Source organism: Sebastes umbrosus, chromosome 4 (assembly GCF_015220745.1).
Source record: "Sebastes umbrosus isolate fSebUmb1 chromosome 4, fSebUmb1.pri, whole genome shotgun sequence".
NCBI lineage: Eukaryota > Metazoa > Chordata > Actinopteri > Perciformes > Sebastidae > Sebastes > Sebastes umbrosus.
This window is the reverse complement of record NC_051272.1, coordinates 30,270,023-30,287,104: the sequence shown is the minus strand read 5'-3', so window position 1 is coordinate 30,287,104 and position 17,082 is coordinate 30,270,023. Positions and strand designations below refer to the sequence as shown.

The window sequence follows — 17,082 nt, the reverse complement described above, 5'->3', positions numbered from 1 at the left end:
CCAAATAACGCTCCAAATTCAGGATAAATGTAGCAGCTAAACCCTCAAATAACATAAGGATCGATTTTTTTATTAATTTAAGCCATATAATGTCCCTAAAGCAGTCCCTAAACTGCAGTACAGTAGATCCTTACAGTTGTTCATGATTTCAGTTGGCTACTCCTCTGGAGTTTCTGAAGAGCATATAGGGATCGTTCATGTAGATCTAAAGCCTCATAACATCATGACGGTGGACCATTTACAGCAGCTATTTAGAGTAAATGTCATCCACTTTGGCTTAGTGTGCAACAATCCCGAAGAATGGACGGGTGCCACTCTTTAGACCCGAAGCTATACTAACTACTTTGAGTGAGATTATTAATACATAATATAAAACTAATAAATTAGGATGTATTATTATGGATTGAGCCACCTGGCAGTACATAGCCTAAAGTAGTTCAAATTAGCTCCACCTTTTCCAGCTGCAACAATAAGTATTATTAATCCAATAATTAAAGACACACATTAGGCTTAATTAGGAGTTACATTGATATAATCATGATTTTTATTTACATTGGTATACAGTAGGCCTACACTTTTTTTTACAAAGGTAGTATCATGGCTTTCAGTCAAGTTAAGCTCATTGGACACTTCAATAATATCCACAATAGCTTATACTGTATATGCATCACTTACTTGCTGAGTTCGGTTTATTGAAGGTTTGGTTTGGGTGAATAAATTCAGCCCACTAAGAAAAAATTATCAGAACAGTCGATGTGATTTAATGTCCAGTCATATCAAATCAAACTATGATGAGGTCATCATTTTTGCTTGCCCACCATGACTACTTATAGCCCGCCTGAATATCAAACAACATACAAGAATATATTAGACCATGGTTGAACTGCCATTCCTTCCAAATTTATTAGAAAACTAAAATTCTAATGATTAATATTATATTATATATTTATTATTATATCATTATTATGATTTAGAATTAGATTTTTTGAATGTGACTTGGTGCTCTAATTTTGATTATCTCATAATATTGATAACTGCCTGACCTAATATTTTGTAATATATATGTTGACTTATAGTATCTCATAATTTAAACTTCCCTACTTGACTTAATAAGATCCCAATTTAACATATTTTCTCATGCGTAATTGTAGCATCTTAAAATATTCAATGAATATATCATAATTATGGTTCATTGTCTGATAAATCTGAGTGTCTCATGAAAAATAGATAATAAGTTAAGTCACATGTCATATATTTTTTTAATCTATTAATTGTGATTTATTATCTCCAACTAATAAAGATTATCAACATGACAAAATCATCAATTCAAAATGGTACAGTGTGCGCGTTTGTGTGTGTGTGTCTGCGTGTATGTGTCCAACAGTGTGTCCATTGTCTGGGTGTAATAATAAGGAGGTCTGCACCGCCAGTACGCACTGAGGGGGCAGAGGGGCGCTCCTTTGGGAAACACCCCCATCATCAAGGTGACATTGCTGCTTAGGAGAGAAGTAGGATGATATTGATTCATCAGACACATGTGTCCAGCTGTTTTTGTTTGATGTTGAGACGCGCTGCGCAGGCGCATGATGGGCTGCCGCCGCGCAGCTGGATGCAGCTGGACGGCCATACTGGAGCTCTCCGTAGAGGAGTGGACCGCGTCTCTTTATAAACTTCTAATAGTTTATTTCCGGTCAATTTGAATTCGTTTCACTTTAGTATCTCAATGCGGGAGCGGCCAACGACTCATACAAGCATGGACGGCTTTAGCAGAGTCGCTTTTCGCAGGAAACAACGCAGTCTGGACAGCGAGGACCCAGAGGAAGCAGGTGAGTCTTTCAGGAATGCTGAGACACCACTTTCAAAACGAAAACACAAGTACTATCCCAAAACTACTACAAGACATTTAACTGATTCAACTGCTCTTTTACAACCTATTATAAACTTCTTAATATATCACTTTTGGACTGATTCACTTTTTAAGCCTATTCATATGTTTAATAGGAGTCCATAAGGTAACTTATTGTTCACCCTCCTGTGCAGTTCAATCTTAGATCATGAGTAAAAAATCTGAAGGATCATTACAGGCTGTGTAAAGTCTTTAACTGGCTTGCTGGTGACTCAGTGTTATGGCTGTAACTGCTCTTGTATTAGCCTTATGGTGTTTTTGTCAGTCTGTGTTGGTAAAGCATGGAATGGCCAGACTGTAACGCACCTACATTGTAGGAGCCCTTGTTTACACACCGCCCCTGACTTACTGGCTGCTCAGCAGGTATGAAGGTTTCAGAAGCAAGCCCCGACCTGTTTGTGCAAACCATCCACATGCTGGAGGGCATGCATTTATTTTTCATTCTGGAGAAGACGGCTTCGTAGAAGTACTAGAACTTGGTCTGCTCGGGATGCAGCTCTCAGAAACATGCAAAAATCAATTCTCTGACAGGTCACTGTGCACTTCTATGTCTTAAGCCTGATCAAAACAAGTCCTGGGATCTCACCCCATGCAGGCGTCCAGATGGATCTTTCAGCTGGAACTGAAAGTTTGCCCAGTTTGCTTTAGTCCGACTAAGCAGTCTATATTTCCCAGAAAACTCGGATCCAAATACATGTCAGTACTCCTGCAGTGTGTGCTGTCTGGGCTCGCTTTTCGTGGGGCTTCGTCATATCTTGCAAACCCTGAGGAGTGCTTGTGCTAACATGCAGCTGAGGACACACACCGTGCTGTACTTACAGTTTGATGTGAACTTTGCTCTATGGTTGATAGTGCCACTGTTAAGATTGGGCGAGGTGACTTCAGTCTCAGTCACACGTCTCAGGTGATGGCAGGAAGTGAGGTAGACACTGGAATACCCCGACATATTACATGTCAGTGAATCATCAGTTTTTTATAGATATTCATCATCATTTGGCCCCAATATTGCACAATGTTTCCACCGAAAGCATTGAAACTAATGAGCATAATTAGGTCTTCCCTGCCACAGTTGAATAGTCATTTATTCCATTTGACTTGGTTCAGTGCAACCTTTAATGATCCAGCGTTTTTATCGTGGCTGACTGATCCCGCATGTCTTGGACCACTGATGTGATTCCAGTAGAGAAGTGGTACATTAATCTATCGTGTTCTGTTGTTTTGACTCTATACGTCTGGGTCTGTTTTAACCGGAGTGGTATGAAATGGGATTTTTTTAGGCCGTCCTAGTTATGCTGAAGAAGATGCCTGGTTATAATTTACGTCTATTTTGATCCATTCTTCCTGAACAAATGTTAGGAAGATGGTGTTGTCCTTTTAGCCCCATCATCTTTCTTCTCAAATCTTTTTCATTGATTTTACACCAGTATTTTGAACAATAAACAGTGGCATAGCCAAGATGTCCGAGCGAAATGGTCTCTGAGTTAAAAGACAGGAAATATACACAAGAACAAGAAGGGGATGTAGTTGACTTTCGGCTGGATGGCAGCCTTATCCAGATATTCAATAAAGGGCTTGTCAAAGTCAAAGGATCTGCTGGGATCTGTAAGTGAAAATCTCATCTTTTCAATATGATTTAAGATCTCCTTGAGCCAACTATTGTGCGAAGGGTGAAGATTGGGCTTCCACCTAAATAAAATGAGGCGTCTTGCTAATAGTAAAGGCCAGAACACGCCGTTTTATCAAAGGGAAGACAGGTGCTGCAGATGGTGGGACTCCAAATACGTCCATTAGAGGTATAGGGTTAAGATTCTTTTTTATATACTATATATTGCAAATTACTCATGAATTATACATTCACAATATGTGCAGTATATATTTGCAATTTTGTTCTTGTATTTAATACACCCATTGGTACATACAGAACAGAGAAGTAAGATAGAAAAATGAGTAAATAGATAACTGAGGAGAAAAACAACAACAAAAAACACACATATATATACACACACATGCATGCATATACATATACACACATTCACATATACATACATGTACATACATGTACACAAGCATATCCACACATGGACATATACACACATACACATACACATACATACATACATCCACGTACACCTACACATACATATACGTACTGTATACACATACACACAGATAAACATATACAGTACATACACATACATACACATAGTCCATACAGTATATGCATACACATGTGAACATACATATATACGCATACATACATACATACACATATACATATTATACACACATCAACACTCACATACATACATACAGATACATACATACAAAAAAGGGGGGGGGGATGTGTATATAGTGTATGTCTATATTATTTATAAATAATATAGACATATATTATTTATCTCTATGAATCTATCTATATTATTTATCTCTAAATATATTATTTATTATTTATTTGTTTGCCTGAGATCTGCCTCAGCCCATTTATAAATCATTCTATTAAAGATTATCAGGGTTAAGGTTCATGCAAAAAAAAAACTGTCCGAAATGTGTTAAAACTTTGACACCAGAAATCTGTTAAATTTGGACAGGACCAGAACATGTGAGTATGGTTAGCAGGCGACTGTTTGCACCTATTGCAAATATCACTGGTATGCCCCATCATCTTTGAATGTAAACTGCAACACAGACATTATCCTGTCAACTCTTGTGTAACAGAGTTGCGCAAAATGTGCAATATAAATCTCAACACTATACTCTCTTCAGACACCATCATACACTTCAAAGGAGGTCTATTTGTTTCTGTCTCTCTCTCATTTGTGAAGTCGAGTTTGCCCAAGTATCTATCTTATTAATTACACAGGATTTAATTTGTGTTTTCAGCACAAATGGCTTGGGGGCATGTAGGTTTGAGCTGGTGTTACTGTGAGGACAGCTGTATCAGTCTACAACAATGAAACGGTTTGTTTTCGGTCAGCTAAGCAATAGAAGCAGTGGGACTGTATGAATCAGATGCTGTGTGGCCTGCTAGCCTACTGCTTCTGCTATTGTTTGGCTGCACTGTGCCCATTCATCCTGAGCTGAACCCTTTCACTGTCCTCTGCTGGCTTTAACTCACTTCAGCCAATAGTGGTTCCCGAGTGCAGCCCAGTTCATGATGGCTTAAAGATGATTTATTTTTATATGCCGTGCATTGCTGTGCCACATCAATATGTACTATACCCATCAATTGTACCTACCGTGATAAGGAGGTATTTGAATTCTAAAAGGTCTATTGGAAAGTATTTCCTTTTCTCCCTGCTTTGTGGTTATACCAGAGTATAATATTCATCTTCTCAGAACAGAAATCATGCTGAAAGAATAAACATTTTTGGGGGGATTTATACATGTCCAGGTTCCCACAATCAGAAGCACAGAAACTTCAACTAACAGCATATGCTGTAGATTAAGTTCTTACTATTCTATAAAGTGTTTGTCCACTATATTACTGATGACAAAAAGTAAAGGTTATATATGACTGTCATCCGTAAATGTCAGCTAGTAACTCTAAATAGACTGTTCTAGTATGTTAAATGTTTAGGCAGAATGTTTTTGGCATCATTCGGCAAAAATTCTATAATAACCTTTCAGCATATTGTAATTCAAGTGTTTCTAGAGAAAAGCTAGACTTCTGCACCTCTTCATGGCTCTGTTTTCAGGCTTTGAAAAATCTAGGGAGACTTTGGCCAATCACAGGAGAGCATTCCTATTGGCTGTACACCGGTTGGTGGGCGGTGCTTGGTATTTCCTCAACGGATCTCAACATGGCTGCCGGGTCACAAACTTTCTCATTTGACAGCTAAACAGTACACTACTAGATGTTTCTGAAAACATTTGAGGCGAGAAATAGGCATTACAGTAACAGAATATTGATTCATATTTGAACAGCGCTGCCTAGTTTGACCGTTTGGTCGGAGTTCACGAGTGATTGACAGCTGCTCAGAGACGGCAAGGCTCCAGCTCGGCTCTGATTGGTTGTTTTCCTCCTTTCTGTGAAATCTTGCAGATGCCATTAGGAGCACCGGAGGACACAGAGGAACATGATTTCTTTCAGATTACGTGTTTCATGCACTACTGTCAGGATACAGTGACCGTTTTATAAAAATAAATCATATTTGCTCCATTTCTACCCACTGCAGCTTTAAAAAAAAAAAAGATTTTATTAAAGCAACACTTATCAGTTAAAGCTTTAATTAAGTATTGCATTCAGGTTTAATGTGATTTTATTCACTCTTAAAGGTGCTAAATGCGAGATTGGGAGCATTTCTATCGCCTCTGCGTTGCTCTCAACATGGCGACGGCTGAGCCGGCAGATCGCAGCTGACGTTGCTAACTCTGAAAACAAGCGCACCGGAGGGTGTGTGCTATGCTTCCACAACGGCGCCATCTGTTTGGACAGCGTTATCAGCTGTAACCGACATATGAGCACAGTGAAGAGCGGCGACTGTGAGCTAGCCATGTGGGCCGGCCCAGCTATGTCAACAAAGCAGGGAGATGGATTACAACACACACAGGAAGAGTGGCTCAGGTAGACATTACTCCTCTATATCTTTACAGCAAAAAGTTGTTTGCTGCTATAGTAATGCTCTGAATATCCTATAGAGCACCTTTAAACTAGCCTCAGGAATGACATTTTTGTACTAATTTGTGCACATTGACCCAGACATGAGACTGTGAGGAGGAAGTCTTGTCTTATCTAATAGGCATCAAGTGAAGCTGTCGATGCATTGATCTTCATCACTTGACCTTCATGACATAAATTAGTGACTATATTGTTGTCATATGTGCCAACAATTGTCAACATCTCAAGTGGATATCGATCTTTGTTAATACATAACTTCTTATTATATCGAGGAACATTTCCTTATTTGAGTGTTTTCCCAGTGTTTACTCTGTGTCTGGTGGCGACGTCTCAGACTGGACATGACTGTGTACGGAGGTGTGGAGGTGGTTGGTTTGCTCACTTGATAACCACAGTGGGTGTGGGCTGCACTCAGCAGGAAACGGATAATACCTGTGTGTGTTAATGTAATATCCCTCAGCGGTTGCAAACACATGCTCTCACAACCACCAGTATTTAGGATCAAGTTTGAGGCACGCCAGTTTGCAAATGTTCCTGTAGGTGGAGGTAAAGGCTCAGAAATGTTTCACCCATCCACCAGCAGGTGGACCTCTGTGCTCAACGTGTGATGTGGACACATGCAGAGTCGTGTACTCCTTTGCAACAAAGCAACCATCCACGTACACCATATCCTGGCGTGATACTGTGCTGTTGCTCCCAAATCAATTAGAAAACAATCAACAGTTGATAGATGGTCTCAATAAAACCAAGAGGTCCTTCCATTTGAAAGCACATTATCATGCTTTCGCTCTTTTAATTATTTCATTTTGACTCAATAATATATGATGAAAAGCATTGAAAATTATCAATCACTCTAACTGTAACACGCCGACCCACTTTTCCCGTGATTCTGGGAAGACAGGGGGACATTTCTCCCAAATGCCTGCTGGAAAAAACAATGAGGTGGAGAGAGGAAACTAACAATGAGCTACTTTTAGACTGTTTGTATAGAAATGTGTAAAATTACTCCAGAAAAAAAATGGGTTTGTAATAAGGCTGTCAAAGTTAACGCGATAATAACGCGGTAAAGCAAATTTTTTTTAAAGGCACTAATTTCTTTAACGGGTTAACACAACCGATCTTTTGGGGATTTGTAGTGGGCTCAGTTTTAAAGCTACAGTGAAGATACTGGCATCATATGAAACTAGAAGACCTAAGGAATCCATTGGTACCAAGTTATACTAGCTTGTCGCGAAGGAGGCTAAATGACGCTCCAAACTTACAATACATTTTGGTGAGGAAAAACTGTCATGGCCATTTTCAAAGGGGTCCCTTGACCTGAAAATGGGTTCTATGGGATTAATGGAAAATCACATGCAATTTTGGCCAAGTCATTGTCAAGTTGGCACACTGACACACTGACAGCTGTTGTTGCCTGTTGGACTTCAGTTTGCCATGTTGATATTTGAGCATATTTTTTGTTGCTAAATGCAGTACTTGTGAGGGTTTCTGGTCAATATCTATCATTGTTTTGTGTTGTTAATTGATTTCCAATAATAAATATATCCATATATTTGCATGAAACAGCATATATTTCCACTCTTATGTTGATAAGAGTATTAAATACTTGACATATCTCCCTTTAAGGTACATTTTGAACTGATAAAAAATGTGCGATTAATCGCGATTCAATATTTCAATCGATTGACAGCCCTGGTTTGTAAGACCAAAGCCTGTTGACACTTCCTTTATAAGTAACCATGTGTTTGTGCGTGTGTGTGTCACACACCTCCCAATGCCAGATTGTTCTCTAATGGAATCTGTAATTTTTTACTGTAAATCAATTTTTATTTTACCTCCAAATCTTATCAGCTGGGTTTGACACACTGAGTCAGGGCAAACATGAAACACTGTCAGTACTAGCCAATAATAATAAGTCCCTAGAAGCCTAAATATCTGCAGGGTTTCAGACAGGACACTGTTTTTCCATCTATGCGCCAGCCAGTGTTTCCTGACTGCAGTGTGTGTCGTTTCCCCCTCCTGACTGGCATTGTTATCCTGTGAGGCTCTTCCCAGAAAGCTACTGTACCTTACACGCTCAGTCTGAGCTCAGAAAAGGATCATTCAGACCTGCTGGACACTGAGGGACCAAGAGGGACTTTGAGGAAGTAACTTTACAGAGAGGAAGGTGTGGGTTAATTGTGTAACCCGACCATTTCTTCTCACCTTTGCGAAATTACGGACATCCTACCTGCAAGAGGCCATAAACATGTGAAGGTGTTGGTGGTTGGTTGAGGTGTCTTCCTCTACGGCGCTGTCTTTTTACTCTTCAGCAGTAGAGTATAGTAGGTCTCAGCATAGCGTCCTGTCCTCTGCCTCTTTGTTCAATGGTGGAGGTCGAGGAAGGAAGGGGAGAAAGTCCTAAACAGAGGTGTATTTTAGGCCACGTAGGAAGTGAAACTTTAGTTGTTAGTACTTTTACTTGACCTCATCTGTTCAATCACCTCACTTTCTGTCCAACGGCTTCGGACACAGCATGGACTGGCTGGTCGCTGGTTACCGGAGGTCCCGTCTCAGACACGTTACCTTGGGTAGGTGATCCTTACAGGCTGGACAACTCAGTGACGATGTCATTAGATGAATATATATGCTAGGAGGAGTTGGTGTTTTCTTTTTCAAAATAAAAGACACTGGACTGACAATGAAGCGACGGCGCAAGTACTGGTTTTGGAGGCGGAAAGGTAAAAACGCAAAGATGTGTCTGCTCTGCTGTTATGGTAAGATTTGGAGACTCTATATTTGGCTTTACACTGAAAAATCAAGAGTGAGTTGATGTTAAAATGTTGAAAATCATTCTTAAGTGAAGTTTCTGCCCATCCTTTCACAGACATCATCTGTGACTCATCTTTCATTACCATAAAACATTCCCTTGTTTAATCCCCGCTGCTCTGTTATCCCTGTTTGACTGGCATTTAGCTAATCTCTATTTTCCACCAGCGAGCAGGATCCATTTTCTAATGTTATCATCTGGCTGCCCTCCCACATAGACCATTTATTTTCCACTCTGCTGATGTGTTGCTGTTCCCTCTTACTACAAGTGCTAGGGATGCACAAAACAAATTATCTGAAAAGGTTCCCTCCTCTCCGCAGTGTATGTCTGTAATTGTTTTTTATTAGGTTTTGTTAGAAGCATTTGTTTCAGTATTACTTGTCAGATATAGTGAACAAACTTGCAGTGAGCATGTTGATTCACCGAGTTGCAGCATCGGTCTCCATGTGGACCGGCCTGCCGCTGTGTGAGGGGGCATTTAAATCCACCAGGCTGGAAAAAAGAGACAGTTTTGTTCTCAGAGGCCTGGGAACCATTTCCCCCTTTTAAGACCCTCTTCTAACCACTCTGGCCTTTTGGCAGCGTCCCTGATGGCCGGTTACCCAACTGCGTTTGTGTTGTGTGTGTTTATAGGCAGCATAGTGGGGCAATGGAAGTGTGAGTATGTCTGTGCTGTAACATTGCAACCCCCTCAACTGTGCACCTTTCTTAGGGTGGTGTGTATTGTTGGTGAGCTGGGGTGAGTCACCCTTATTTAATAGAAGAGGAGAGGAAACACTGTGAAGCATTCGCCTTTCATTCTCATTGGCAGGAAGGAAAAGGCTGGGAACACCAGCAGGCCCGGGTCCTTTCACCACGCTCATTGTTTCAACGTGGGAGAGGGTGTCACGAGCACTAGTAACACAACTTGTCAGTATCAGCGCGTATACACTCATATGTTTGGATTAGCTTTTTGTCTATTTTTGCATAAGCTTTCAGAAGTCCAACAGTTCTGGGAAAAGGGTGCGGGAGAGTGTGGTGGTTAATTTCGTAATGAAATGTTACTTTAAGATGGATTATGGCCAGTATTGAGGGGATTTGAACTTCCTTCAGCAGTAATAACTAAGAGTATAGATGCAAAGAGACGAAAATGTGTTTTCCGCTGCTGCCATTTTGGACTGAAAACGCTTATTATAATTATAATATTTTATTATTCAACATAAACCGTTTTGGTAGAATATGACAACAGAATAGAAAGAATTTTGTTTTATTTTTGTACGGCACTTTTGAGGCGTACGTTTTACTGCCATCCGGTAGTCGTTTCAGTACAAAATGGCAGAAGCATTGCTTTGCTGCTGGGTGCTGATGTTGCAATCGTTCGAGCAATTGACTTTCATTTCTTGGCAATATACGTTCTTTGGTAATAAGCCACAGTAATAAGTAGTAATATGGTGATAGACAAAATAGAATTTCACAATTGGAGAAATACCGATAGTCAATATTAGCTTATCGCAGATATATCGGTATGTCATCGGCATATAGTGTACTTCGACTGATAAAAAACAAGAAATCGCAGCGCAGAAATGCCAAATATATGACTGAGGTAGTGTTGAAACAGTGTCAGCATTACATAGTTTGGCTAACAGAGAGCACTGACATGACAAGTTATATTTCAACTGCAAAATGTCCCTCTTAGGACATATCATGGTCAGTATTACTAAAAAATAAAATTTAAGGTAGCCTTATCAAATATATGCATAGGCCTATAACACAGCATATTTAGAATATTCTGTAGTTTTTGCCCCGCTAGCTGCAGAGCCTAAAGATGGCCATGTCGGTCAGTCCACAGTCTGCCTGTCTAATATTGCCCCAAAAAGTATCTTACCACTGTTTAAAATTTTATACAAACGTTCATTTAGTCTCCAGAGGATGATACCTAATGCTTTTGTTGACCTCCTGACTTTTTTGCTATCATGTAAAAACTTCACCTTGATCTCCACGACAAGGTATTTTGAAAAATAAATATGACTAGATATTTGTTCTGGATATTCATGGTCCCCACAGAACCACAATATGTTTTTAAAGATCTCTTTTTTTCTGTAGCACCACCATTAGGCCAACACTTTCACTGATAGGCCTACACAAGAAACATGAAAATGTAGGAAGATTGACATTAAATGCATGAAACACATGCATGCTCACCAGAGCATATACCCCTTTTTCATGAGCTTTCCATTTGCACCTTGTTCAGGCCAAAATGAACACAAACTTTGACCACAAAATATCTCATGATCTAATATGCAGAAAGTTGTTGAAGGCATTCATGCACCCAAGGGTATAAACCCTTTTAATTTCTGCTTCAGCACCACTCTCAGGACATGTTATTTTATTTTAAGCCCCATCTCTACTAAGACTGTACAGGTTTGTTCCATCCGCTATTTTAGTATTGTATTGTGAACACTATAGCCTTTAGAGGCTTGACCGTTTTTTTTTAGCATGGGTACTTATTAATTTCCCCTGTGACTTCCTTGTGTGTGCTCTGCAGCTCTAAAGCTTCAGATTTACAGAGCTTCAACAGCACAGTGTGTTCTAACTAGATAGGACCGGTGTGTGGAGGCCTGAGTCTAGAGGCAAAACTAGAAAGTCAGGTAGTCAGGTGAAGTTGATGATTATGAGCTAAATTTAGTACCTTTGTTTGTTTGCACTTGGCGAATCTCGCTGTGTGGTTGTCAGCCTCTGGTGCTTCCAGGAAGACAGTCTTTTTCTCTCTTTCTTCCATCATATTTTCTGCTGTTGCTATTTCCTCTTTCCTTCCCTCAAGCTTCTCTCTCTCTTTCTCTCTCTCTCTTTACATTGATCAGCATTCCTCCTGGCATGCCTGAGTCCTGACATCATGCTCAGATTGTTTTACTGACAGGTGACAAGAGGTGTGTGCTCACACACACTGCACAGACACCTTGAGATATGTATTTGTCACTAAGATACACTCAAGACATACGCTTATGCATATATTTATATTTTCTAGCACGTAAATAGGCCACCGTCTACAATGTGGTACTTGGATGAACACCAGCGGTGAGAGGACGTTGTGTCAATATGCTGAACTTCTCTGCAAGTAAACACCAGAGCTCATCCATATCCCACAGAGCTGAATGATCAGAGAAATGTACCTGATGTGTGGACTGTCTGCAATGGATACATTGTGATAACTGAACACAGTGTTCCAAGATGGCACCCTGTTCGGTCCAATGAAACATACTCACACAGCGCATACACCAAAAACATTATAAAGGCTTCCACATTCTCAAGACTGCATTCAAATTGGATTCTTTCTCTGGTTCTGCCTGACCAGACCTGACCGCAAAAGTTACATGGAAATGCTTGTTGTTTTTAAGATATATATTGGATATAGGTTTGGAAATATGACCTTATATACTGGGAGACAATAGAGATTTGTCAACCATTATGAGATTTTTCCTTACCAATCATGCAGACAAAGCCATCCCTTAAAGGGGAACTATGCCCGTTTTCAAAATTCATACGTGTTATTCCTATGGTCTACAGTCCAAAAAATACTAGTAAACATGAACAACTCTCCCAAATCCAAAAACTACAGTGCTAAAACTCAAATTTGTGATGTCATAGGGTATGAAGTGTGGAACTGCTCCATAGACAATGAATTGGGAGAGATGTTCTTGATGACACTGAGAGCACCCAGGGGAATGTTCTGAGTATATGGGAACGTTTTCTATTTCACAACTAACAACACTACAATAGAATACAATTAATTTGGGTATAAAAAAGAAAAAGAAAAGAAAAATATTCTTTGGGTTCATAAGATCAGTCTCCCTTTCACTGTCTATGGAGCAGCTCCAGACTTTATACCCTATGACATCACAAGTTTGGGACTTACTTCTCTGATTTCTGGCTTTGAGAGAGAGTAGCTCATGTTCACAAAAAAATATTGCACTTTACCAAGCCATGGAAATAACATATCGGAATTTTTAATTTGGGTGGTGTTCCTCTTTAATATCTCAGGTTGTATTTGGCCATTGTGGATACCATTAATTTGAGGAAGTGCCTTGATTTCTTAGGTATTTAATTCACTGGATAAGCCAGAAAAATACATTTCCATCTGGTTATTATATCTATAAACAATTCTGCAATTGAAATTGAAGATAATGTACTATTGGATGATCTGGAAGACACTGAATGAAAAAGGTCTCTCTGGTCAGGAGACATCATGTGACCTGTAATTTTGCCTGTGGCCATCTGAGGGCTTGCTGTCAACAAGCTTGTCAGCCGCCACCAGAACAGTGTGCTGTCTTGTTGTGTGATTGTTCGAATAGCACTACCCACAGTAATCAGCGTTTACCAGCTAACGTATTAGCGTTTACGAGCACTCAATCAGCCCAGTCTGCTGAAATGTGATTGCCCTATTAGACTGTTAAATGATGTAAAGGGGAACCTGGTCAGTCCTCTTAGCCAGGATGTGATTTATGAAGCCTGCACAGAATATTCATTCAAGCAGGCAGAGTAGAAAGGTGAGTACATGCATGAGGTAGCAATCGCAGTTCATACGGTGAATTCACACAGCCCTATTTTAGCCGTGCACTTTTTTTGACCAAGAAAGGTGAATCGATAATGGATGATAATTGTCATAATCTACATGATTGCAATGACACTTTTTTATTAAAACTAGAAGGGCATTCGAAGAGCGCAGACCTCCGCCTAGGCTGTTTCCATAAGTGAAAAATAATCTGTGTATCCGCCCACAGACTGGACGTAGTCACCGTGACGTCACCCATCGGTTTGTGGACTGCCGTTTTGAAGCCTCGACTTTGGCATTTTGGCTGTCGCCATCTTGTTTTTTTGCAACCAGATGTGACAGGAGAGGGTGGAGTTAAGTACAACTGAACGCTGAATAAGACATTTTTAGGCGACCAAAAAGGTTACAATTAACTTTCATGAACTGAAAACAAACTGTAACTCCCAGACTGGACAATGCCATGGTAGCAACCTGTCAATCACAAGATAGCCACGCCCTAAAGCATACCCTGCTTTATGGTCTATTTGACTCTAAATTGGACCATAATTTACTAAATGTACATCATGCTGTATTGAAGAAGACTTGAAACTAAAGATTGAGACCATAAACTCATGTTTTAATCAAGTGAGAAGTAGGGTCATTTTCTGATATACTTCTATACAACCGGACTTCTGTTGCAACCAGAGGAGTTGCCCCCTGCTGGTTATCAGAAAGAATGCAAGTTTAAGGCATTTCCGCATTGGTTACACTTCTTAGACTCCGGAGTTGCCCACTGTATCTACCCCGTGATTCAGATCCACTCACTTCAGATCCACATCAAAATTGAATGAGTTCTTCGTTGGCCCATGCTACACCCTTCCACCAATATTCATAAAAATCAAACTAGTAGATTTTCTGTAATCCTGCTGACAAACAGACAAAGAACTCCTTGGCGGAGGTAACAATGTACATTTCATTTCGCTAAAGTCCTTCATGTGTGTAGTGTGCACACACTCATGCACACACACACTGTCACAGATGCACTCCCAAACATGGAAATAATGAAGTACTTATCGCTCTCAGTGATCGCTCTCAAGTCTTATTGTTAATTCAGGGTGGATTATAGTGGGATTTATTCTGTGTGTTTACTGCCAGGAAAGATGAGAGAGATAAGTTGGATAATGAAAGCAACCAAGCGTCTTCTGTGCCGAGATGGTAAACTAATTGTTTCATCAATTTGGTGTCGACATATTATTACCCATCTCACAGTGCAGCTCAGGGCCGACTCTGCATACTGTAGTAAGTCAGCATTGATTGTTGTTTTCTTTCAGGGGCAGATTGACAGCAGGGATGGCACGATGTGTGTGTGTTTGAGTGTGTGTGTGCCAGGCTGATTATGGGAACCAATCCAAGGTGGGTTGTTCCTATGATGCGGGGCCAGATGTCGACCCGTTGCCTGCTCTGCCCTCATGACAGATGTGCCCTGCTGCTGTAGAGATTCAGCCTCTGCACCTTGTTCCCTGTGTCTTTGTAGCTTTTGTTCTTGTGTGTGTGTGTCTATATATGTGTGTGTGTCTGCAGACAATACCCATCATTCATCATTGACCTTCATAATGTGCGTGGTGCACCGGGAGGAGGGGGGAGTCAATGAAAACAGCGAGGGCTCAAATGCAGTGTGTGCATGCCAAATGTGTGTGTGTATGTGTGTGTGTCTACTGGTGAACGTGCACATGTGCATGCATTTTAAGTGACGTGGGTTTAATTAATGATGTGTGTGTGGGAGGCCCGTGGTTCTATGCTTATAGAGACGTGGTGGGTAATGGCCCGGAGCCATACTGCTCTCCTCTCCTCTCCTCTCTTCTCAGCCCAGAGAGAGAAGAAAGAGATGGATGGTGGATGGAGAGATGGACTAACAGTGTGGTAGGTGAATGTGGTAGAGAGGTTCAAGGATAGAGGGAAATGCCAGCTGCAGTGTTAAGAAGGTAGAGAAAAGTGTGAGGTGGGCAGTGTGTGTGTCTGTGATGAGTGGGAGGAAGGTAGTGAGGCATAAGGAAGGAAAGGACAGAAGATAATGTATGCACATATATTATGTTGTTTCACGCTTGACAGTGGGGTTACAAAAAATGAAAATTTGCAATGCACCGAGATGAGGTTTAAAAGCCAACTGAATCAATCAAATTGGAATCCTTTAAACTCAATATGAACTGAATGTGTTTCTTTTCATTCTAACACTACTCACACAGCTAAGAAATATTGGAAAAGTTGAACCGTTTTGACAGGTTGAATGATGAAAACAGTCTATGTGCACTCCATTCTGCAGAGCCATACAGGAAGAAAGAGCATATCCTGGAGGAAAGTCTCGAGAATCTCACATAGACACACTGAGCTGCTTTTGACCAGGAAAAGTAATTATTTGGACTAGCGCCTTAAAGCTGTACTAATCAATATTGTTATACCAAGAAATAATAACTAAACTTGCATTTATATAGCGCCTATCTAGTCTTCCGACCACTCAAAGTGCATTCACCCATTCACACACATTCATTACACACTGATGGCAGAGGCTGATGCAAGATCTAATCTTAATACTCATTCACACACTGATAGCACAGCCTTTGGGTGCAATTTAGGGTCATTGGATTGTGAGCAAAATGTGAGGTTTAATACATTTAATCTACATTAAACCTGTAGTGGGCAGAGTATTTAATTATAACTGAATAATAACCTTTCAGCATTTTGTAATTGAAGTGTTCTGAGAGAAAACTACGCTTCTGCATCTTCTCATGGCTCTGTTTTCAGGCTTTAAAAAATCTAGGGAGACTTTAGCCAATCAGAGGTCATTTCAGAGACAGAGCGTTCCTATTGGCTGTTCATTCAACGGAGAAAGTTTGCTCCGGCTGGTGAGCGGTGCTTGGTATTTCCTCAACTGATCTCAACATGGCTGCCGGGTCATAAACTTTGTGATTGACAGCTGCTCAGAGACAGCAAGGCTCCAGCTCAGCTCTGATTGGTTGTTTTCGTCCGATCTGTTAAATCTTGCAGATGCCATAAGGAGCACCGGAGGACACAGAGGCACATGATTTTTTTTTTCAGAATACCTGTCTCATGCACTACTGTCAGGATATAGTAACCGTTTTATAAAAATAACGTTTTTTTAATCATATTTTCTCCAATTCTACCCACTGCTGCTTTAAAGAATCAGCTAACTGTATTAACGCCTTAACATTATAAAAGCTTATATT

The 17,082-nt window shown here is 40.3% G+C and overlaps 1 protein-coding gene across 3 annotated transcripts in view; it reads left to right on the top strand.

Moving 5' to 3' along the window:
* The first annotated feature begins 1,642 nt into the window (after positions 1 to 1,642).
* fgd4a (FYVE, RhoGEF and PH domain containing 4a) overlaps positions 1,643 to 17,082 on the top strand; it is a 64,065-nt gene continuing 48,625 nt past the window's right edge. Inside the window, exon 1 of one of the 3 annotated variants that reach the window (XM_037768570.1) lies at positions 1,643 to 1,826. In XM_037768570.1, coding sequence (XP_037624498.1) covers positions 1,724 to 1,826 — 103 coding nt within the window. In that variant the 5' untranslated portion in view covers positions 1,643 to 1,723. Of the gene's footprint in view, positions 1,827 to 9,145; positions 9,281 to 17,082 lie in introns of those variants that run through there. The other 2 variants (XR_005206726.1, XR_005206727.1) reach the window with 2 other exon arrangements.